Genomic DNA, 23814 nt, shown 5'->3' on the forward strand with positions numbered 1-23814 from the left:
CGTCTGTTCTGTTCGTCTGTTCTGTTCGTCTATTCTGTTCTTCCGTTCTGTTCGTCTATTCTGTTCTTCCGTTTTGTTCGTCCATTCTGTTCGTCTATTCTGTTCTTCCGTTTTGTTCGTCCGTTCTGTTCGTCTATTCTGTTCTTCCGTTTTGTTCGTCCGTTCTGTTCGTCTATTCTGTTCTTCCGTTCTGTTCGTCCGTTCTGTTCGTCTGTTCGTCTATTCTGTTCTTCTGTTCTGTTCGTCTATTCTGTTCTTCCGTTCTGTTCGTCCGTTCTGTTCGTCTGTTTGTCTATTCTGTTCTTCCGTTCTGTTCGTCCGTTCTGTTCGTCTGTTCGTCTATTCTGTTCTTCCGTTCTGTTCGTCCGTTCTGTTCGTCTGTTCGTCTGTTCTGTTCGTCTGTTCTGTTCGTCTGTTCGTCTGTTCTGTTCGTCTGTTCGTCTGTTCTGTTCGTCTGTTCGTCTGTTCGTCTGTTCTTCCGTTCTGTTCGTCTGTTCTGTTCGTCTGTTCTGTTCGTCTGTTCTGTTCGTCTGTTCTGTTCGTCTGTTCTGTTCGTCTGTTCTGTTCGTCTGTTCTGTTCGTCTGTTCTGTTCGTCTGTTCTGTTCGTCTGTTCTGTTCGTCTGTTCTGTTCGTCTGTTCTGTTCGTCTGTTCTGTTCTGTTCTTGTTGTCTGTTCTGTTCGTGTTGTCTGTTCTGTTCGTGTTGTCTGTTCTGTTCGTGTTGTCTGTTCTGTTCGTGTTGTCTGTTCTGTTCTGTTCGTCTGTTCTGTTCTGTTCGTCTGTTCTGTTCTGTTCGTCTGTTGTCTGTTCTGTTCGTCTGTTCTGTTCGTCTGTTCTGTTCGTCTGTTCTGTTCGTCTGTTCTGTTCGTCTGTTCTGTTCGTCTGTTGTCTGTTCTGTTCGTCTGTTGTCTGTTCTGTTCGTCTGTTCTGTTCTGTTCGTCTGTTCTGTTCTGTTCGTCTGTTCCGTTCTGTTCGTCCGTTCTGTTCGTCTGTTCGTCTATTCTGTTCTTCCGTTCTGTTCGTCTATTCTGTTCTTCCGTTCTGTTCGTCCGTTCTGTTCGTCTGTTCGTCTATTCTGTTCTTCCGTTCTGTTCGTCTATTCTGTTCTTCCGTTCTGTTCGTCTATTCTGTTCGTCTGTTCGTCTATTCTGTTCTTCCGTTCTGTTCGTCTATTCTGTTCTTCCGTTCTGTTCGTCTATTCTGTTCTTCCGTTCTGTTTGTCCGTTCTGTTCGTCTGTTCGTCTATTCTGTTCTTCCGTTCTGTTCGTCTATTCTGTTCTTCCGTTCTGTTCGTCCGTTCTGTTCGTCTGTTCGTCTATTCTGTTCTTCCGTTCTGTTCGTCTATTCTGTTCTTCCGTTCTGTTCGTCCGTTCTGTTCGTCTGTTCGTCTATTCTGTTCTTCCGTTCTGTTCGTCTATTCTGTTCTTCCGTTCTGTTCGTCTATTCTGTTCTTCCGTTCTGTTTGTCCGTTCTGTTCGTCTGTTCTGTTCTGTTCGTCTGTTCTGTTCTGTTCGTCTGTTCTGTTCTGTTCGTCTGTTCTGTTCTGTTCGTCTGTTCTGTTCTGTTCGTCTGTTCTGTTCTGTCCGTCTGTTCTGTTCTGTTCGTCTGTTCTGTTCTGTTCGTCTGTTCTGTTCTTCCGTTCTGTTCGTCTGTTCTGTTCGTCTGTTCTGTTCTTCCGTTCTGTTCGTCTGTTCTGTTCGTCTGTTCTGTTCGTCTGTTCTGTTCGTCTGTTCTGTTCGTCTGTTCTGTTCGTCTGTTCTGTTCGTCTGTTCTGTTCGTCTGTTCTGTTCGTCTGTTCTGTTCTGTTCGTGTTGTCTGTTCTGTTCGTGTTGTCTGTTCTGTTCGTGTTGTCTGTTCTGTTCGTGTTGTCTGTTCTGTTCTGTTCGTCTGTTCTGTTCTGTTCGTCTGTTCTGTTCTGTTCGTCTGTTCTGTTCTGTTCGTCTGTTCTGTTCTTTTCGTCTGTTCTGTTCTGTTCGTCTGTTCTGTTCTGTCCGTCTGTTCTGTTCTGTCCGTCTGTTCTGTTCGTCTGTTCTGTTCGTCTGTTCTGTTCGTCTGTTCTGTTCGTCTGTTCTGTTCGTCTGTTCTGTTCGTCTGTTCTGTTCGTCTGTTCTGTTCGTCTGTTCGTCTGGTCTGTTCTGTTCGTCTGGTCTGTTCTGTTTGTGTTGTCTGTTCTGTTCGTCTGGTCTGTTCTGTTTGTGTTGTCTGTTCTGTTTGTGTTGTCTGTTCTGTTTGTGTTGTCTGTTCTGTTCGTCTGTTCTGTTCTGTTCGTCTGTTCTGTTCTGTTCGTCTGTTCTGTTCTGTTCGTCTGTTCTGTTCTGTTCGTCTGTTCTGTTCTGTTCGTCTGTTCTGTTCTGTTCGTCTGTTCTGTTCGTCTGTTCTGTTCGTCTTTTCTGTTCGTCTTTTCTGTTCGTCTGTTCTGTTCGTCTGTTCTGTTCGTCTGTTCTGTTCGTCTGTTCTGTTCGTCTGTTCTGTTCTGTTCGTCTGTTCTGTTCTGTTCGTCTGTTCTGTTCTGTCCGTCTGTTCTGTCCGTCTGTTCTGTCCGTCTGTTCTGTCCGTCTATTCTGTTCTTCTGTTCTGTTCGTCTATTCTGTTCGTCTCTTCTGTTCGTCTGTTCTGTTCGTCTCTTCTGTTCGTCTGTTCTGTTCGTCTGTTCTGTTCGTCTGTTCTGTTCGTCTGTTCTGTTCGTCTATTCTGTTCGTCTATTCTGTTCGTCTATTCTGTTCGTCTATTCTGTTCTTCCGTTCTGTTCGTCCGTTCTGTTCGTCTATTCTGTTCTTCCGTTCTGTTCTTCCGTTCTGTTCGTCCGTTCTGTTCGTCCGTTCTGTTCGTCTGTTCGTCCGTTCTGTTCGTCCGTTCTGTTCGTCTGTTCTGTTCGTCTGTTCTGTTCGTCTGTTCTGTTCGTCTGTTCTGTTCGTCTGTTCTGTTCTGTCCGTCTGTTCTGTTCGTGTTGTCTGTTCTGTTCGTGTTGTCTGTTCTGTTCGTGTTGTCTGTTCTGTTCGTGTTGTCTGTTCTGTTCGTCTGTTGTCTGTTCTGTTCGTCTGTTCTGTTCTGTTCGTCTGTTCTGTTCTGTTCGTCTGTTCTGTTCTGTTCGTCTGTTCTGTTCTGTTCGTCTGTTCTGTTCTGTTCGTCTGTTCTGTTCTGTTCGTCTGTTCTGTTCGTCTGTTCTGTTCGTCTGTTCTGTTCGTCTGTTCTGTTCTGTTCGTCTGTTCTGTTCTGTTCGTCTGTTCTGTTCTGTTCGTCTGTTCTGTTCTGTTCGTCTGTTCTGTCCGTCTGTTCTGTCCGTCTATTCTGTTCTTCTGTTCTGTTCGTCTATTCTGTTCGTCTCTTCTGTTCGTCTCTTCTGTTCGTCTGTTCTGTTCGTCTCTTCTGTTCGTCTGTTCTGTTCGTCTCTTCTGTTCGTCTGTTCTGTTCGTCTCTTCTGTTCGTCTCTTCTGTTCGTCTGTTCTGTTCGTCTGTTCTGTTCGTCTGTTCTGTTCGTCTGTTCTGTTCGTCTGTTCTGTTCGTCTGTTCTGTTCTGTTCGTCTGTTCTGTTCTGTTCGTCTGTTCTGTTCTGTTCGTCTGTTCTGTTCTGTTCGTCTGTTCTGTTCTGTTCGTCTGTTCTGTTCTGTTCGTCTGTTCTGTCCGTCTGTTCTGTCCGTCTATTCTGTTCTTCTGTTCTGTTCGTCTATTCTGTTCGTCTCTTCTGTTCGTCTGTTCTGTTCGTCTCTTCTGTTCGTCTGTTCTGTTCGTCTGTTCTGTTCGTCTGTTCTGTTCGTCTGTTCTGTTCGTCTATTCTGTTCGTCTGTTCTGTTCGTCTATTCTGTTCGTCTATTCTGTTCGTCTATTCTGTTCGTCTGTTCTGTTCGTCTGTTCTGTTCTTCCGTTCTGTTTGTCCATTCTGTTCGTCTGTTCGTCTATTCTGTTCTTCCGTTCTGTTCGTCCATTCTGTTCGTCTGTTCGTCTATTCTGTTCTTCCGTTCTGTTCGTCCATTCTGTTCGTCTGTTCGTCTATTCTGTTCTTCCATTCTGTTCGTCTATTCTGTTCGTCTATTCTGTTCGTCTATTCTGTTCGTCCATTCTGTTCGTCTATTCTGTTCGTCTATTCTGTTCGTCCATTCTGTTCGTCTATTCTGTTCGTCTATTCTGTTCGTCCATTCTGTTCGTCTATTCTGTTCGTCCATTCTGTTCGTCTATTCTGTTCTTCCGTTCTGTTCGTCCATTCTGTTCTTCCGTTCTGTTCGTCCATTCTGTTCTTCCGTTCTGTTCGTCCATTCTGTTCTTCCGTTCTGTTCGTCCATTCTGTTCGTCTATTCTGTTCGTCCATTCTGTTCGTCTATTCTGTTCGTCCGTTCTGTTCGTCTATTCTGTTCGTCCATTCTGTTCGTCCGTTCTGTTCGTCTATTCTGTTCGTCTATTCTGTTCTTCCGTTCTGTTCGTCCATTCTGTTCGTCTGTTCGTCTATTCTGTTCTTCCGTTCTGTTCGTCCATTCTGTTCGTCTGTTCGTCTATTCTGTTCTTCCGTTCTGTTCGTCCATTCTGTTCGTCCATTCTGTTCGTCCATTCTGTTCGTCCATTCTGTTCGTCCATTCTGTTCGTCCATTCTGTTCGTCCATTCTGTTCGTCCATTCTGTTCGTCTATTCTGTTCGTCTATTCTGTTCGTCCATTCTGTTCGTCCATTCTGTTCGTCCATTCTGTTCGTCTATTCTGTTCTTCCGTTCTGTTCGTCTATTCTGTTCTTCCGTTCTGTTCGTCTATTCTGTTCTTCCGTTCTGTTCGTCCGTTCTGTTCGTCTGTTCGTCTATTCTGTTCTTCCGTTCTGTTCGTCTATTCTGTTCTTCCGTTCTGTTCGTCTATTCTGTTCTTCCGTTCTGTTCGTCTATTCTGTTCTTCCGTTCTGTTCGTCTGTTCTGTTCTTCCGTTCTGTTCGTCTATTCTGTTCTTCTGTTCTGTTCGTCTGTTCTGTTCGTCTGTTCTGTTCGTCTGTTCTGTTCGTCTGTTCTGTTCGTCTGTTCTGTTCGTCTGTTCTGTTCGTCTGTTCTGTTCTTCTGTTCTTCCGTTCTTCTGTTCTTCCGTTCTTCTGTTCTGTTCGTCTGTTCTGTTCGTCTGTTCTGTTCGTCTGTTTGTCCGTTCGTCTGTTTGTCCGTTCGTCTCTTTGTCCGTTCGTCTCTTTGTCCGTTCGTCTCTTTGTCCGTTCGTCTCTTTGTCCGTTCGTCTCTTTGTCCGTTCGTCTCTTTGTCCGTTCGTCTGTTTGTCCGTTCGTCTCTTTGTCCGTTCGTCTCTTTGTCCGTTCGTCTCTTTGTCCGTTCGTCTCTTTGTCCGTTCGTCTCTTTGTCCGTTCGTCTCTTTGTCCGTTCGTCTCTTTGTCCGTTCGTCTGTTTGTCCGTTCGTCTGTTTGTCCGTTCGTCTGTTTGTCCGTTCGTCTGTTTGTCCGTTCGTCTGTTTGTCCGTTCGTCTGTTTGTCCGTTCGTCTGTTTGTCCGTTCGTCTGTTTGTCCGTTCGTCTGTTTGTCCGTTCGTCTGTTTGTCCGTTCGTCTGTTTGTCCGTTCGTCTGTTCTGTTCGTCTGTTCTGTTCGTCTGTTCTTCTGTTCCGTCCGTCCGTCTGTCCGATTTTCTAACTCCTGGAGTGATGCATTTACATCTTTTCTTTTACTATGACTGTTGTTTAAATGTTTTATTTTGCCTTTAAGTTGCCTGATCCGTAAACAAGTAAGAACATCCTGATGTGAGATTTTGTTTTTATTTCTTGGATTCTTGTCATGAGCAGACTCTTTGCCAAGGTGAGATATCTGGCCATAATACTTTGACTTACTGTTTTTACAGAAAGGTGTTTGGCTTTTTCATAAACCTAAAAACTTCTTGTTAAATGAGTCTTATCAACCAGTTATTGGGTTACATAAACTAATGGTGTGGGTTGTTTAATACAACATGGAACATGAATTGATGAATGTACTTTGGTATAGTTTGCTGATAATTATATGAGTTGATTCCAGCTTAGGGATGATGATGGTAAATTTCTGGTGAATTTTGGACCCATTTGGAATCCAAAGTGTACTGTATACTGAATGGCTGTTGCTGAAGATGTCAAAAAGCCACAATGACCCTTTTGCACTTTCTCACCGCAGGCCATGGAACCAAGGAGTTTGGGGTCCTGTTGCACGTGATACCACAAATGAGGCGTCAAGGTCACTCATCTCATCCCTCCCACTGCTGCATACTGCTGAGAGGCCACTACAACTGATCATCATCGGATAGAATGCATGCAGGCTCGCCGAGGACGGCAGATAAGTAAACGATCTGCCTTAAGCTTGCAGGGCCAATCCCTCATGTCGCTGCTGATGGTGGGGGATCGCACTTTGCTCTGAAACTGCCCCTCAGCATCTTATGGAACGAGAGGAATAGCAGCAGTTGGGAGGAACAACGGAATCAACATCTGGTGTTTGAGACCCCTCCTGGGTCCGTCCACACGACACTGTGACCTGCCTCCAACGACGTATTCAGTACCCCAAATCTCCCGTCTGGTTTCATGGCTTCCCATCCAAAAGACATCCCCTCACCATCTCTCAGAATGTCTCTCTCTCCTGCCACACAACTGGTGTGGCCCAAAGTGCAGGTTGGCTCCCTACCCCCCACTTCACGTTGCTTGAAGATGGGCGTCCTTACGAGGACATTTGAGCTGAAGAAAGAGTCTGGGTCTGTGATGAGCCTTCTGTTTCATCTCGACAAAAGGGCAACACCATTCTATGGAAAACATTGTTTTAACATCAACTTTCCCCCTCTAGCAACTTCCTGAAATCCAATGGATCGACTGTTGGCTGGTATCTGATAATTGGTGTCAACTCGTGTTAAAGGTTCTTGCACCTGTTATGGTTATCTTAATAAAGCTAGGCACACAGGATAAAGTAGATTTTGGTGTTTGGGTTACTGTTAAGCTAAAATCGTCGTATTGATTCATAATTCGTGTTTTTGATTATTGGGTTATTGACATCTTACTCTGATTTGTTATAACAACAAAAATGAACATCAGGAGGGATTGTTAGGTATTTTTAATTGTTCATCTTTGTTGTGAAATCTTTTCCTTTGTGAAATGTTGTTAGGAAAAACCCTTACTTGTTTACTGTGTATGTTTCAGCACCTCCTTTCTGCTTTAGGCATATTGTTCTATTATTTGAGGCCAAACCAGGGAGTTTCTGCCAGACCAAGAAACTTGTAGATCTAGTATCTGAAGAATTCCTTTGTCCTGTGCATTCTAAGACCAAGGGGTTTTCCATTAGTTAAAAGCGAACTGGTCAGGTAGGGAATTAGCTCAACTCTAGAAACTTCTCTTGTGCTTTTTGTATACTTCTTAAGGCAAAGAAGGGTGGTTCATAAATTGTGGGTGTGGTTTATGTATTCAATAAATTGACTCCACGAGCTTCGGCTCCTTTGTGAGAGGAAAATGGCTTCTGACTCCAGTATGTCTCCGTGCCTCACTCTCACCCGTTACAAAGTGAGCTTTGCAATGTATGTTATGGCCTTTGCAAAGTGTCACACTTTGCAGAGTTTGTTGTCTGTTTAAAGGTTTGTTACAATTTACCAAATTAAGAATCTAATCCCTCTGTGTGTGTGTTCTGACTTTCTTTGAGGTAATATAAGAACAATAGTAGATAAATTAAAATACCCAACACAAGATTTGTCGAGAAAGCATGTTTGCTGTGGTTATGTCAAATTATACTGATCACAAAACATTTACTTTCTTTCATTTTCCTCCGCCACTCATAAATACCTGTGTCCTCCTGCAGCAATCCTCAGGGACAACAGACATCAATAACACAGTAAAAAGTCCGACGTGTTGTAAAAACTGCTATTTTTAGCACATTTTAAGTCTGACGTGTTGCTACCAGAAGCACAGTGTGAGATGAAACTGACTGCTACAAGTGAAAAAGTCTCACAGTGTCCGCAGAATAGATAGAAATACACGCTAAAATACATTATCTTGTAGAGGCTCCGAGCCTGCTTGCAGAAGTGACATTTACATGTGGATGTCAGGTGCTGCCGCATCGAGGAATGTGGTGCTGTGGTAGGCTAAATCCATTTTACATTATTTACACTGGACAACGTTTTCCGCCTTGGTCCCACACCTTTGACATTTCCTGTCTTTTTCACACTCCACCAGGGTCCACGTTGTCCACCATGGCTTAAGAGAAAGTTAAATTACATTCGCTACTCACGTGTGTATTCAGTGCAGTGTGTATGTGCGTCACTTATTTCGGTCCGGGCGAAACATGACCCCGGGCGATTGCAAAGCCATGAATTAAGTAAACATGAATTAAACGAAGCCGGAGGCAGAGAATTTGACTCGAGGATTTTTTGTGCTCGAATTATTCGAGGTACTCGAGGAATCGTTTCAGCCCTAAAATAGACAAAAACATGTTTGGTTGGAGATGTCAGGGAATCAATGGTGAACGTGCTACAGGAAGCCCTCGCTCCTTTCTTATGTTGTTAAAGTGCAACTAATTAAACAATTTGTAATTAGTGCCTCCGTTGTATAAAATCTAAATGTTGGACGGGAATAAAAGCCACATCAGAGTGGAATAATAATGAAATATCTACTTCCCCTCTTTGCTACCCGATGAATCTCAGACCCAAAAAAAAAAAAAAAACTGATGGCTGTGACTTAATAAAAAATGTTCAGTGCTTATCAGGTTCACATTTCTATGTTATTCTTCTAGAAAGTACCAGATTTGCTCTGCGTTTAATATATTGCCTGTTTTCACCTCTCTGCTCACTACAAAAAGCCATCTATGAGCAGTGATTTGTCTTTATCAACCCCTGCAACAGACAAACTGGATGTACTTGTGGGAAGTCTTGCAATGAGGAAAAAAATAAACCCCAACAGCAAAGTCTTATCATATATTAAGATGGATTGTCAATTGACAGCAGAAACAAAAAGTATTTTTTTATGAATAACCTTGGCTGTTTCAAACAGGTTTTGATCTCAAAGGACACTTTGGTAGCACACACACACACACACACACACACACACACACACACCACTAATGAAGGTTCTGAGTTTCTGTTGCGCAGCTAATGTATAGGCAGCCTCTGTTTCCAGTTGGCTCATGGGACCTGGAAGAACAAAAGATTAATGCAAATCAATGGGGCTGAAAATGCTATTTTGAGCATTTAATGTTTAGGTACAGTGCTCAGCATAAGTGAGTACACTCCACTACATTTTTCAGAAAACCTTTAGTTTCCTTTCAGAATCAACATTTTCTGTGTGGTACCATACTACAAAATATTCCACAAACATGGGCCATTGAAACATGATTTGTTAATTTCCACACAAAAAGTGATTTTTCTAACAAACCATTCAGGCCCATCTTGCAAAAATGAGTACACCCCAATTATAGTCTTAGAAAAGTCACATGTAAGACTACAACATTCAAATTAACAGGCATGTAACCACAGGTGAGTAATGATTCATTTAAAACGGAGTCCATACAGGTGACTAGAAAAGAGCATTACTTAAAGAAAGGCCCTTCCCACCGTGGGCTGGAGAGGACTGGCTTGTTTATGGGATTGCTGTGGTGGCTGTGTGTGACTTGACAGGCAGGTTTGGGTGGTCGGCCGACTGCCTCTACGGGCCCGGGAAGACGGCGGCTCAACTTTGCTCTGAGTCGGACACGTTTGCTGTTGTGAATGGGGAAGAAGGGAGCTGGAAAGGCCAGGGTGGCCGATTCTCTGGCGGGATCTGGGGCGGGTAAGAGAGACCATGCGGAGAGCAGTGATGCCTCGGACGGTGATTGGGACAAGCAGGCGAAGCAGCAGAGGCTGGCGGAGGGCAGCTTTGTGGCTGGTGCGCGTTTTGCAAAGTCCAACCCGTTTGCGGTGTCCAGGGAGATCAGTACGGTGATTGGGGATGTGATATGATAGATGCTGTAAAAAGAGGAATGTTATTACTTATGTGTTTCTAGGGGGAACTGTTTAGAGGGAACACAAAGAAGCCGGAAACAGGGGGGGGCTTATGTTTGTACCTGTAGTTGGCACGGATGTTAATAAAGTTTCACGTGTAAGCAACAATACTGCTTTAACTGTCCTTTCTGTAAAGTTGAGTAACAGAACAGAATGAAACATGGTGGCAGCGGTGGTAAATGCAGCTACAAGGTGAGAGAGCTGCTTTGGGAACAGCGGACTGTGCCGATAGCTGGAGGCTGTTAGCCTAGCACGCTAGCACAGACGGGAGCGTGTCCACTAGTACAGAGCCACTGATGGAGCCGAAGGGTGCGCTTGGCGTCATGAATGAAGGTATCCGACCACCTCCGACCCTCTGCTTGGACTCTGCCAACATGGCTAAGATGTGGAACAGTTGGAAGGAGGAGCTCACACTGTACACGGACCTCACAATGCCGGAGGCAGAAGAAACGACGAGAGTTAAGTTATTTAACTATCTACTCGGTGAAAGAGGGAGAGAACTTCTGATAACACTGATGGGGGGTGCCACATCAGCGAGAGTTACTGTGAGTTCGACGATAAAGCTGTTTGACGACCATTGCAATCCAAAAGTGAACGAGACTGTGGAGCGGTACAAATTTTTTGTCAGAGATCAGGGACAAGATGAAAATATCGACAAATATGTGACGGACTTAAGAGTTTTGGCCTGTTCATGCAACTTTGGTGCCATTCAGGATTCACTGATAAGGGATCGCATTGTTTGTGGAACAAGTAGCCCTTCTTTGAGGGAGGAGGACTTAACACTGGATAAGTGCATACAAATATGTAGAGCCTCAGAACTGTTGAAAGAAAACAGTAAAACACTCCAGAGGAGATTGACGGAGGAACTGCATGCAATGACAATGAGTCCAGGAAGAAAAACAAAGGAGATTATTTGCAACTTTTGTGGCAACAGGCATGTAAAAAATAAACGAAAATGCCCAGCATATGGAAAGAAGTGTAAAAAATGCGGGAAAGAGAACAACTTTGCAGTGAAATGTAAATCGAGACCCGTGAAAGACAAGAAAAGCAGGCCAGTGCTAACAGTTGAGGATACAAGTGAATAGGGTGAGGACATCATGACAATAACACATGTCAGGGAACACCAAGAGATGATAAACCAAATGAATGAGGCACACAGGAAAAGTCAACGCCTCTTTGCAGGGATGTTGCTGGACAAAAAGCTTGTCAACTTTCAGATTGACTGTGGTGCTCTGTGTAACGTTATCCCCATACAAAGGTTGAGAGCCCAAACACACAACTGAATAACACGGAGAAGATACTTGTCATGTATAATAAAAGGAAAATACGCCCGCTTGGGAAATGCAAAACAAAACTGCGGAACCCGAGAACTAATAAACTGTACAAGCTTGAGTTTCGGGTGGTGGATCAGGAAGTCGGGGCCCCCATATTGGGCAGGAGGGCAAGCGAAGCCATGAAACTGATCAGGGTGCAGTATGAAAATATACTGGCAATGGACAGTATAGTGACAACGCATAACACAGACAAAGTCCCAAAAAGAGAGCAACTAACAAACATGGACAAAATTAAGAAGGAGTTCCATGATGTTTTCAAAGGCGTTTGCTGCCTGGAAGGAGAGTGCTGCATAGAAATAGATGAAACTGTAACACCGGTAAAACTGCCCAAATGTAGGGTGCCTGTTGCTATGATGGCCCCACTCAAAGGAGTTGAAAAGTCTGGAAGACAGAGAAATCATAGCACCCGTGGAGTGCAGTACAGATTGGATAAGCTATATGGTGTCAGTAACGGAACCCAATGGAAAGACAATGATCTGCATAGATCCCAAACCACTGAACAGATCCCTCAAAAGGAGCCATTTTCCACTCCCAACCATTGACGATATTCTGCCGGCACTTTCCAAAGCAAAGGTCTTCACTGTGTGTGATGTAAAGCAGGGATTTTGGCATGTTAAACTGGATGAGGAGTCTAGTTATCTCACCACTTTAGCTACCCCTTTCGGACAATATCGGTGGCTCAGGATGCCAATGGGTATTAGTCTGGCCCCAGAAGTATTCCAAAGAAAACTGATGCAAGCACTCGAGGGCTTACCCCAAAATTCCACTACCTCCATTCCGCTGCGCTCCGCTCTGGCACGAACTCCGCAGCAAAATCGGTCCCGTTGTTGTCAGAGCTGTTCCACTACTGCGGTCGTGCGGTACAGTGCGCCGCCCTCTGTTCCGGCGTCCGGCAAAAATAGATCCGATCCTATTTTCGCCGGACGCCGGAGCACCTCCGCAGTCAATGGACAGAAATCACAACCGCCCAACAGGAAAGGGAGCAAGCACAGCTTCCGTTATTTCACAATAAATCGATAAACAAAAAGCGTTTTGTTTCATATGCACAGGTTTAACAACTTTTAACAACTATCAATGGCGGCTGAACTTTAAATGCACAAAAGTAAGCCATAAATACAGTTTCCACTATCAAAGTAGTCACACTTTGTTGATCCAAACACTGCTGATCTCTCAACACAAATGATGGGCAGATTAAACAGTTCATTTTGATGCTTCTCCCACACAACGGGTGTTTGGATCTAACTTCCGCGTTTATTGCTCGGACTGTATCGCAAGATCTGGAAAATCCCGCGCATGCTTGTTTGCGCACCTCAGGTCTCCGCACCGGAGCGGAGCCGTTGTAGAGCGGGTACCAGTAAAAATTGAGTTCGGAAACGAGCAGCTGCGGAGGGCGTGGGCGGAGCGGAGATAGTGGAATTTGGGGGTAAGCCTATAGCAGCAAAACTACAGAGATAACTCTGGATAACTTAGCCTTTTTAGATGGAGGCATGTTGGAGGCAGGGCAAGGGAGAGCCGTCTTTACAGACTGTACACTCCACCTCCCTCTACTCCCCCACTTGTCCAGATCTATGCTATCAGATTTGAACCGTAAGCCCTATCAAATAAAAAAGTTTTAAGCCTAGTCTTAAAAGTAGACAAGGTGTCTGCCTCACGGACTAAGACTGGGAGCTGGTTCCACAGGGGAGGAGCCTGATAACTAAAAGATCTGCCTCCCATCCTAATTTTAGATATTCTGGGAACCACCAGTAAACCTGCAGTCTGACCCCGGGTTTCCACGGGAGCCGTTAGCAGCACGTTACTGCAGCAGCACGTCTTGCTCGCGTAAGCTGCTGCTTGGCCCTTCCCACGAGACGCGAAGCAGCAGGGGAGCAGTGTCACCGTCAGAGCACGAAGTCACACGAGTTTCGCCAGTAAACACAACAACAAGCAGGAGAAAATTACAACATGGTTTGTGTTTTATGTTCTGCCCGTTTTATAATCGCCAATACGGACCTGAAAAACAAAGGAGACCGCTAGCTAGGTGATAACTTCTCACGGGGACGCACAGTTAGTAACCTTTTTTAAAAGTAAAGCAACCAGAAGGCAGTACGTTCTTTATTCTGAAAATCTCGGTAGAATCTCTCCATTTCCGCGTCCGATTTCCTGTCTTTCCTTTCCCAAAAATGTCGAACTTGACCCGTTTCAGAGGCGTCGCGCGTAGGAAATAGAACCGACGCGTAAAGGCCGCGACATGCTGCTCCTGAGACGCGGCCGACTTGCGCTGCTGACGGCTGCCGACGGCTCCAGTGGAAAAGGTTCTGTTGACCACAGCGGTTCCTATCAGCAGCTATGACGTGCTGCTGCAGTAACGTGCTGCTGACGGCTCCCCTGGAAAGCCGGGGTGAGAGCGAAGTGCTCGGTTAGGAACGTATCGAACAATCAGATCACTGACGTATGATGGAGCTTGATTTTTAAGAGCTTTATATGTGAGAAGAAGGATCTTAAAATCTATTCTGAATTTAACAGGTAGCCAATGTAAGGAAGCTAAGACAGGAGAGATATGATCTCTCTTTTTAATTCTCATCAAAACTCTAGCTGCAGCATTTTGGACAAGCTGAAGACTTTTAACTGCATTCTGTGGACTTCCTGAGAGTAATGAATTACAGTAATCCAGTCTTGATGTAATAAATGCATGAACTAGTTTTTCCAGCATCACTCCTGGAAAGGATGCTTCTAATCTTTGCAATATTCCGAAGGTGGAAAAAGGAAATCCTACAAAACTGATTAACCTGGGATTTGAATGACATGCCCTGGTCAAAAATAACACAAAGGTTGCTTACTTTGTTCTAGGAGACTAATTTAATGCCATTCAGGTCAGGTGATTGACTAAGCAATGTCCTTTTCTGGATTTCTGGTTCAAAGATGAGAACTTCCACCTTGTCTTGATTTAAAAGCAAAAAGTTTAGAGTCATCCAATTGTTATGTCCTCAAGACAAGCCTGTAATCTACCTAACCAATTAGTTTCATCAGGGTTAATGGATAAATATAACTGAGTATTGTCAGCATAACAGTGGAAGTTTATCCCATGCTGTCTAATAATTTTACCAATTTGGAACATATATATAGTAAAAAGAATTGCTCCAAGCACTGAACCCTGTGGTACTCCACAAGTAACCCTGGAGTATGAAGAAGATTTGTCATGTACATTTACAAAATGAAATCTGTCAGACAGGTAGGATTTAAACCAGCCTAGCGCTGTTCCTTTGATCCCTACAACATGTTCAAGCATTTCTACAAGAACATTGTGATCTACTGTGTCAAAAGCAGCACTGAGATCTAACAAGACTAGAACAGACACAAGATTCTTATCTGAGGCCATGAGAATATAATTTGTAACTCTCACTAATGCAGTTTCAGTGCTTTGATACTCTCTAAAACCAGACTGAAATTCCTCAAACAGAATATTAGTGTTTAAATGCTCACATACTTGGATGGCCACTATTTTCTCCAGGATTTTGGATAAAAATGGAAGGTTAGATATTGGTCTATAATTCATTGGGTCATCTGGATCCAGAGAAGGCTTCTTAAGTGAAGGTTTGATTACAGCAACCTTAAAATCCTGTGGTACATATCCATTTACTAAGGATAGATTTATTATATCTAGAATGGGGGCAGTAACCAAAGGAAATGTATCTTTAAATAATTTGGTTGGGATTGGATCTTAAATGCAAGTGGAAGGTTTAGATGAAGCTAACATTTTTGATAACTCTGAAAGCTCAACTGGATCAAAACGGTTCAAACACAGATGAGGTTCTACAGTTACCTCTGATGATGCCTCACTTACTGAGGAACAAGAAATCGCATTGCGCCGTGTGTGTGTGTGTGTGTGTATGTGTATGTGTGTATGTGTATGTGTGTGTGTGTGAATGTATGTGTATGTGTGTGTGTGTGTGTGTGTATGTGTGTATGTATGTGTGTGTGTGTGAGTGTGTGTATGTATGTGTGTGTGTGTGAGTGTGTGTATGTATGTGTGTGTGTGTGAGAGAGAGAGAGAGAGAGAGAGAGAGAGAGAGAGAGAGAGAGAGAGAGAGAGAGAGAGAGAGAGAGAGAGAGAGAGAGAGTTAAAGAAAATAAAAAAACCCGACTGGAGCGGAGGTAGAGTCACAGCACGTCAGCTCTGTCTTGTCAAATGCACCATGTAAGTTACGAAAAAAGTTACTTTACATATTCAACTGAAAAAGAGGCGAGCTGAAGAAACCTAGGGAAAACTGAAGAAACGTGAGCAACAGTGAAGCAATCACAGCGAGATCCGTTACTGTCTGTGTGTGTGCGTGGATGAGCCGGCCGGACTGCGCTCCCGGGCGGATAGAGAGTTTTGTGTGTAGGGAGGGGCGGGCGCTCTATGTGACTGGCCAATCACAGAGCGTGAAGACAGTCAGTTACCCAATGAGGATTTTCCATCAGCACGATTACAGATATTTATGAGGTTTACTCGTGTCATGCTCATATTTATCAAAAATGCTTTATCCGTACCGGATACTCGTCTGAAACGAGTATCTGGCTCATCCCTACCAGTAACCATTGACGGCCAAGTAACAGGAAAGGAGGAAAGGATAACCATCTCTCATACACTCCAGAGAAAGCTGTGTGAGAGAAGACTAAAGAAGCAGATGAAGAAGCATACACAACACATACTGTGAGAGTATTTTTATAAATATTTCCACCCAATCCCTTGTACTATGACTTACTACATATAGTATTCTTTACAGATTTACCCTAATTTTTTTTTCTTGCAGCATACTTTGATCGTCGGCAGCCAACACAGCACCAGGTGGCTTCCCGGATCGAGCCGCAGGTTTGGAAAAGCAACACACCCAAACCTCCTTCGGTCATCAGGGACTGGAAGTCACCTGATAGCCGCGAAGAAGCCCTCGACTAAAAAGAGATTCGAAAATACATTAGGAGCCAAAAATAGACTGTATTCTTGAATGTATTCTTTAGGGGTGTCCTGATACAATGTTTCACTTCCGATACGATACCAATATTGCAGCCTTCAGTATTGACAGATACTGATTTCAATCCAACATTATATCAGCACAAATTATACATACTTTTACCTGTTTTGTAGTGTGGAATGTATGAAAGGCTTGATCAAGTGAAGAAGAGCCAATAATAGTAACTATGAAAAAAAAATTACTATTTTTTTAAAACCATTGGTTGCAAAAATGTGAACCTGAAAGGAGCATGGGGCAGGAATTGTCCAAAAACAAAAAGTAAATGTTCATTCTTGTGAAGCTTATGGGTGATGAAGCATTTTAAACTAAAAAGAAGGATGAAACCAGTTTATCATTCCATTTTGTTAATCAGGCTGTGTGCTGCAAAATGCAAAACATTCCTGATCCGAATTTCCCGTGCTGTTTTACGGATATGACGTTAATTGACGCTTCAAGCGCGTTCTCAACAAGGTTCAAACCCGGAAAAACATTTGGAAGCTTGCTAGGTGGCGGTAATGCGTCTTTCACTACTAGCCACGTTAAAACCCCAAACAGTAGAGGAAGAACCCTGGAAATGGATTCTACAACTAGCAAACGACCAAGCGCAACCCAAAGCCCAATAAAGAGTGGCACAAAGAAGAAGGTTTTATCAGCGGCATCTCGAGAGTCAAAAAGAAAATATGATAAAAGTCGGTCAGGGACCCGAATATCTATTGGTTACGTTCTGGAAGAATGGAGGCTGCTTCAACTGGATTTGGGCCTGAAAAAGGATGCGGACATGGCGCATTTTCTAGTGACCAGGTAAGTGTTGGTCTCCTTATTTCCGCTGTAGGTTTCAGTAACGAGTAGGTAAACATATCAGAGCTGTACCTGCACAATTTGAGAAAATAAAATAAAACTTATGGATTTAGATAATGCTGATTTAGGTAAACTAACAAATCTTTGTGCAGATGAACAAGAAACTTATCTAAGCTAACGGTGTTTAGCATATGGCTTCCTGATCAGTTTGAAAAAGCTAAAAGCAACTAAGGAGTAATCGGATCACTTCTACGTTTCGTGGACGACACGCCGCATGTGTTTGGAGATAAATGGATGCTCCGTTTATTCTGACGAGAAAAGTAAACAGAGCTTGATTTGATTATATGACGTCACCGCTCAGCCGGAGAGAGCTAGCGTGCGTAGCATGTTAGCTGCGATCACGCTTCAGTTTGTATGTACTACAGAAGAGAACGGACATTTTCCAAACCAAAGATGAGTCTTTAGAATTATGTCATATTTGATCTACAGTCCAACCTCTAAGCAGGACTGTTACTTTAGTAGATAATGTTATTCGTGGGGTTTGTGTAACAGAATCCCATCGGAATATATTTCCCTAGCGCTATTGCTGTGCTACATAAGAATAAATAATAAGTCAGCCATAACAACACGTTTGACTAAAAGTAAAGTTGTGCAGAAGTTTGTGTTTATTTTTCTAAATTTGTCCAGTTGAATGTAGGTCAGAATAAAATATGTTTGTGAAAATGATAATTTTTTTTATAACTGACCTGCATTTTCATATTACTAGTTGTGCCACAGGTAAAGAAGCTTAGCCATTATTGATCTATGTAAACAGAAGGTGTAGAGTCTCAACCAACTTGTTGACATTTTTGTTTAAAAATGTGTTTTCCAGCTACCGGAAGAAGCAGGCTCCTGAAACTGCAATTCAGGGAGGTAATGTGAAGGCAACCTCGACACCCAGTATGAGAACAGCAGCTAAAATGTCGCATCGATTATCTCCAGTTGAACCTGTGTCCGAGGGGTTAGTATCTTTTCTGTAAAACAAATATTCAAGTTTTTGTGCTATGATATTTCATACATTAAATTACACCTTGCATATCCACACTGGTTCAGAACTAACATCACACCACCAAACACTTCTGACATTATCTTTACAGGGAAGATTTTCTAATGGCTGGTGTTGAGGCCTTAGCTGATGACCAAGGATTGGATCCTTTTGAAGAAAGGTAAATTTGTTCATGAGAAGTCTTGCCATATATTCAGGAAATTACTGCTGTACTATGTGCAAAAAAGATAAAAACACAATAGATAAGCAAATATTGGTCATTATATATATTTATTTATTTTGTGAAGTGTCAATTCACAGCAGATTGTTGTTATTTGCAGAAAGAATTAATGACAGATGTATTAGGCTCCACATTTATCTCTTTAGAATCAGTACCATTTCAGGTGAGTTCCAGTATTTATCTTTACGTACAACAAATATTATTTTGTTGTCTGTAGTTTCAAATCCATGGATCTAGCTACGGATGCAGTCAAAATTGATGAGGACCAAGCAAATAACTTACTCAACAGTGTGTGAGTTGCAATGGCTTCTTTACACTCTTTTTTTAAACTCCAAAGTCTTATAACAATATATTAATTCTACTTTTATTTATTGTTTTCATAACAGAATAGAACTGGATGAAAATGGTTCAAATCCTATGGACAGTGATTATGTGCCACCGATCTGTATACAGTATAGGGCTGCAACTAACGATTATTTTCATAATCGATTAATCTTCGATTATTTTTTCGATTAATCGATTAATCAGTTTGTTATTGTTTAGCTATTTAACCTATACAAAAGATGAATACATTTCAGTTAAGAAAAAGAAAAACATAAGAGAATTGTGCAGTTGACTGCAATCTATTTTATTGCACATGAACACAGTCAGCGGTGTAAAATGAGCTAAACAGTGCAAAATATCAGTCCAGAATAATTTTTTGGCATCAAAATATAAGAGGTAAATTCCATAAAAAATAATGTAGAATCTGGAATAGAGTTTGTAAGTGGTATGCATTGCTGGGGGTGAGTGTCTTGTTCCCCATGTAGTTGTCCATCGTTGCTTGTTTTTTTCTGCATAAGAAACACAAATAAACTGAATTAAGTACACATATAAAATAAAGCAGCCCACACACTACAACACTAAATCAATATTACATTATTTGAATTAATTAACAATATACAGTGATAATTTAATTTGACAAAAATGTGTTGTGAGGCGTTTTACGGCGTTAGATAGTAAAACAGCCTTTTAATAGTTAAAAAAAGGACTTTCTGAATTTCTCCTGTATTTAAAAATTGAAAGCGTACAACTATGCCGCGTTATATTCACCTGGACACAGCTCGTCTGTATATTTTTCACCGCGGAGTTGTCCTTTTTTTAATGAGGAACATAGTTATGGGTTTGTGCCGTTTTTCTCTTAACGAGAACATTCTTATAAACAGACGTGCTGAATTTGGCAAGCGCATGATACACAACACGGAGGAGATTCACGATTGCATCTAGTCAATCAGAAGTAGAACACCGTAAACTGACGCGGCAAAAAAAAAACATGTTTAACATCCACTATAACAAACTCAGCTAACACTAAGTCCCAAATGTGATCTGCGTTAGCTTGTTTATTTTCTGTTACTTACCGGACATTCCTCTGCTGCATCAGCCCCCACGTTTTCGTCTCAAATGTTCACTTAGGGACGTCGTGCTTCCGTCGTGCCATGGTTTTTGCATATTTTGCAGGTCACCGGTTTTTTCAAGGCATCTAGTGAAGTGCTCCCATACTCGTGAGGTTTTTGTCCGGGGTTTCTCTTGTTTTGTCGCTTCTGTTTTTCTTCCGTATTTCTTGTTGATCCGCCATCTCTCACAGCAAGATGAGCGTCAGTAACGTGATACGTCATGAAAACCGAGGGCACTTATTGGCTCATTTCTTCTTCTACGGCTCCACTGGTAGATCAGTGGCTCATTACTGCCACACACTGGCGGCAAATTTAACAGATTGTAACCGATGTCAGATTGTGGTAAAAAATAGACTTTATGCGGTAAAATATGATTATTAAACAACTAATCGATGACTAAAAAAGTTGTTAACTATTTTAATAATCGATTATAATCGATTAAATCGATTAGTTGTTTCAGCTCTAATACAGTATGTATTTCTTTGTAGTAGATCCTATGATCTGTTTCCTTAAGCTTTGTTGGTAGGGTGGGTGGTGGAGGCGGGACGTGCATTTTACATGTATAAATGAATTAAGATGATGATGACTTACATTTTTGTATCCTAAAGACAGTTCACATGTTTGTTTCCTGTCACACAGAGCTGCTGGTGGTTTACAGCGTGCAGTTGATGCTCTACCCATTGTTGGGCTGGACGAAAGTGTCATTGACATTCTTCAACGAGATGATGAAACAGATGAAGAAGCTGACAACCCAGAGCAATATGAGGAGGCGGACAATGATGTACCCTCCTTCCCCAGTTTAGAGAAGGTCTCCATAGAAGAAGACCTAGTCAACCAGCCAGCATGCATCGCTTTTACCAGCAGCATGGCAAGACTGGTCAATTTCCTCCAGCTGCCCATCCAGAAATGTTTTTATAGGGACAAGATGATTGGTACAGAATGTGATGCCACTCCACCATTTCATGTCAAACTCAACCGAAGGGGAAGTGCTACCATTATCGAGTGGGTGGGTTGACTTTAGATGTCATTTTGGTTATTAACCTGAAAATATATACAAAACACAGAGTTTTACACTGGTCAGGTTGCCCTTAGAATGACATAAAGTTAGGCACCTATTTTACAGAGGATCAGAAATATTTAGGATGTAGCCTATAAATATATTTGATTTGGAGCTGGAGATCAGAATTTCCTTGACAGGTAAGCCTCAAATTATGAATTTGGTTAGAACACAAAATGCCTACACATTGAGCTGCTGCTAATATAGACATCATATCAGATTGTAGATATCCTGATACAAATCAACACGTTCTTGTCTTTTCTAGTTTTGCATTAATGGGCATATGCTGTGGAAGTGGAACAGCCAGCCTGTCCTGAAGTACGCGATGCAAGGAGGGGACTTCATGGTTGCCACCAACATACTCCTCTCTGGCAATAACTTCTGAAAGCTTGCCCTCTTCTTTAGGTTTATGAATATTGGCTTTGTGTCTCCAAAAACATTCAGACTTATACAGAACCATTACTTGGTAGACTCTATTAAAGATTTTTGGGAGAAGAAGAGAGCGATCATCATTGACTGCCTGCGTGCAAAGGAAAGTGTTGTTGCACTTGGTGAGTATGGAAATGCACTACATCAAACAGCAGCAGAGAATACTTTGCATAAACAATTTGGACTAACTTGCAAGTGAAAAAAGTTAGCAATTAGTTAAATTGCTGTTGTGGGCAAATTACTACTTCATATATTTTAGAAGATATTTTATGATTTGATGTATATCTAACGTTCTAAATTTAATGCATCTATAATATCTACTAGCCAAGAGTTCAGGTTCGAATGTCATATACTTGCATTTCTCTGTTTCAGCTGATGGAAGGATGGACTCTCCAGGTAATATTAATTATTTTCTAATCGTTTATTTTTGTTGACAGGTTTTATGCAACCTAAAATCATTTTTAAATTGTAACAGGCCACACTGCCCAGTTCTGCACTTATACGACCATGGAGAACGACTCCAAGGACATAATAAGTGTTGTCACTGTTGACAAACGACAAACCAATCGCAACAGTGTGATAATGGAGAAGCATGCCTTCATTCAAACGTTTGACAACCTTTTGGCGGACCTGAACATCACTGAGATTGTCACAGATGCGCACATGCAGATTTCTGCACTGTTGGGTAAATATGTCTTTATAAGGATTGCAACACTTTATGTTCCACATTATGGAGCATGCCACTGTTCATAAATGAACAAAAGGCAACATTTTAATAATATAATTGAAGAATACTGTGATTAAACCTTACTAAGTGCTTATTTATTGCCGATCCAAGAAAAGGAAGATACAAAGAGAAAGCTATAATACATTCCTTGGATGTCTGGCATGCAGCCAAAAATCTGACCAAGAAACTTCATATGGTAGGATTAATAACAATGGATGTTATTGTTTCAAATATTTGTGAATACCAATAATAATAATGAGACTTTATTGTTGTTATTGTTGTTGTTTTATCATCTTTGGTGTGTTCTTGCTGTGTTGAAATTCTAATTCCATCTTTTAGTTCTTTTTAAAACACAGAAAGGTTTGATTTACCTGAAACGTTTCGTCTGCGGCTGCAAACCTTTCTGTGTTTTAAAAAGAACTAAAAGATGGAATTGTTGTATCCTTGTTCACAGGCTGGGATTCTAAAGGGAAATTCCATCCTACTTGTGTGGCTGAAGGACATCAACCAATTTTGGTACATTTGCCAGAAAGCACAACATTGTGATATGTTTAATGTAAGTATTGTGACATCTTTTGGACAACAAGACAACAATGCACTTTGACATAATTAGGCCCGAGCAGCGAAGCTGCGAAGGCCTATTGTATCTGCTCCGTTTATTATTGTTATTTTTATTTATTTATTTTTCTTTTTCTTCCGCGTCTTTGAAGGGCCTTTAGGGGGTCTTAGCATATCCAAAAAGTCACCAAATTCTGGCCCAATATAGAAAGTGCGTGAAATTTACGTATTTTAATGGCGATGTGAAAGTTGGTAAAAAAAATTCAAAGTTTTCAAATAAAACTTATTTTTTCTGTTAGGACATGTGGGTGGGTGTGCTTCACCATGTCACAGGGAAGCATAAATGGACCCGTGGCAAATGTGACCATGGACCACTTGATGCAATGACCAGTGATAAAGAGCTCATGGTGCCAGGATCACCACCACACGAGGCTCTTCAACGAATCATGTTCAACAGACGCTGGTTGAAGGATGTCACCAAGTATCTGACCTTTAGGTATATTAATAACATTTTCATAAGCAAAAAAGCTTAAGTGTCAATATCAAAGCTGACAGTTTACATATAGAAATGACAATTGTGGGTGAAAAGGCAATCAAAGGTGTGATTCGTAATAATCTATAAAGTTGTAGCTTTTGTTTTTTTACAGGTCAACTTCAGAACTGGAGAGTTTCCAGAACTGCATTCTCATGTATGCTGGAAAAAGGTAATTTTATTTAGAAGTGATTTGTACATTAATTGTTATAATTACTAACTGAAATTATTACATTTTCCAGGTTATGAATGACAAATAGAAATATCTAGCATGTGCTATGTCCAAGCAATATTAGTCCCTTGAAAATTATGTGGTTCAATTTTTATAAATCTTGTCCCCCCTCTCCATGTAAAACAGGTTTGCCTTCTCTCCTCCTGTCTACAAAGCCAGGTGCCTTCTTGCTGCGTTGGATTACAACCACCACAACCACCGACCAGATTATATAACCCAGAAAAATGAGAAGTCGTAAGTCTAATAGTTTTGTTTATCTTCAAGGCAACTGAATATGATCTGTACTTCAAAATAAGTTGTTGGATTTGTTACTGTAAAATATTCGTGTCGTTGAATGAAAATGTAGAAAGGTGGACCTTCAGTAAATCCTGTAATGCTTGTCTTTTTGTCATGTTGTGTGGTAGATGCCTAACCCACGACATACAGAATCAGTCCACAGAGTCAAAGAAGATCGCAAACAATAATTTATTAGAAAAGGAGAACAGAAGGAGCTGCTAGGAAGTCTAGCATTATTCGGCAGAGAAGCGAGGTTCGGGTGTGGAGAAT

The 23814-nt window shown here is 41.9% G+C and overlaps 1 protein-coding gene across 2 annotated transcripts; it reads left to right on the plus strand.

Moving 5' to 3' along the window:
• The first annotated feature begins 16761 nt into the window (after window positions 1-16761).
• Window positions 16762-21904, plus strand: LOC129165221 (uncharacterized). 2 transcript variants are annotated; one of them, XM_070547712.1, is made up of 8 exons: window positions 16762-17038; window positions 17907-18035; window positions 18172-18240; window positions 18518-18592; window positions 20373-20739; window positions 21056-21341; window positions 21592-21615; window positions 21695-21904. In XM_070547712.1, the coding sequence occupies exons 1-6, from the start codon at window positions 16812-16814 to the stop codon at window positions 21173-21175; spliced, it is 987 nt and encodes a 328-aa protein (XP_070403813.1). In that variant the 5' UTR covers window positions 16762-16811; the 3' UTR covers window positions 21176-21341; window positions 21592-21615; window positions 21695-21904. The 2 variants fall into 2 exon arrangements, with proteins under 2 accessions (XP_070403813.1, XP_070403814.1); XM_070547713.1 differs by lacking the exon at window positions 18518-18592.
• Window positions 21905-23814: the final 1910 nt, after the last annotated feature.

This window comes from Nothobranchius furzeri, chromosome 2 (genome assembly GCF_043380555.1).
Source record: "Nothobranchius furzeri strain GRZ-AD chromosome 2, NfurGRZ-RIMD1, whole genome shotgun sequence".
NCBI classification, from domain to species: Eukaryota; Metazoa; Chordata; class Actinopteri; order Cyprinodontiformes; family Nothobranchiidae; genus Nothobranchius; species Nothobranchius furzeri.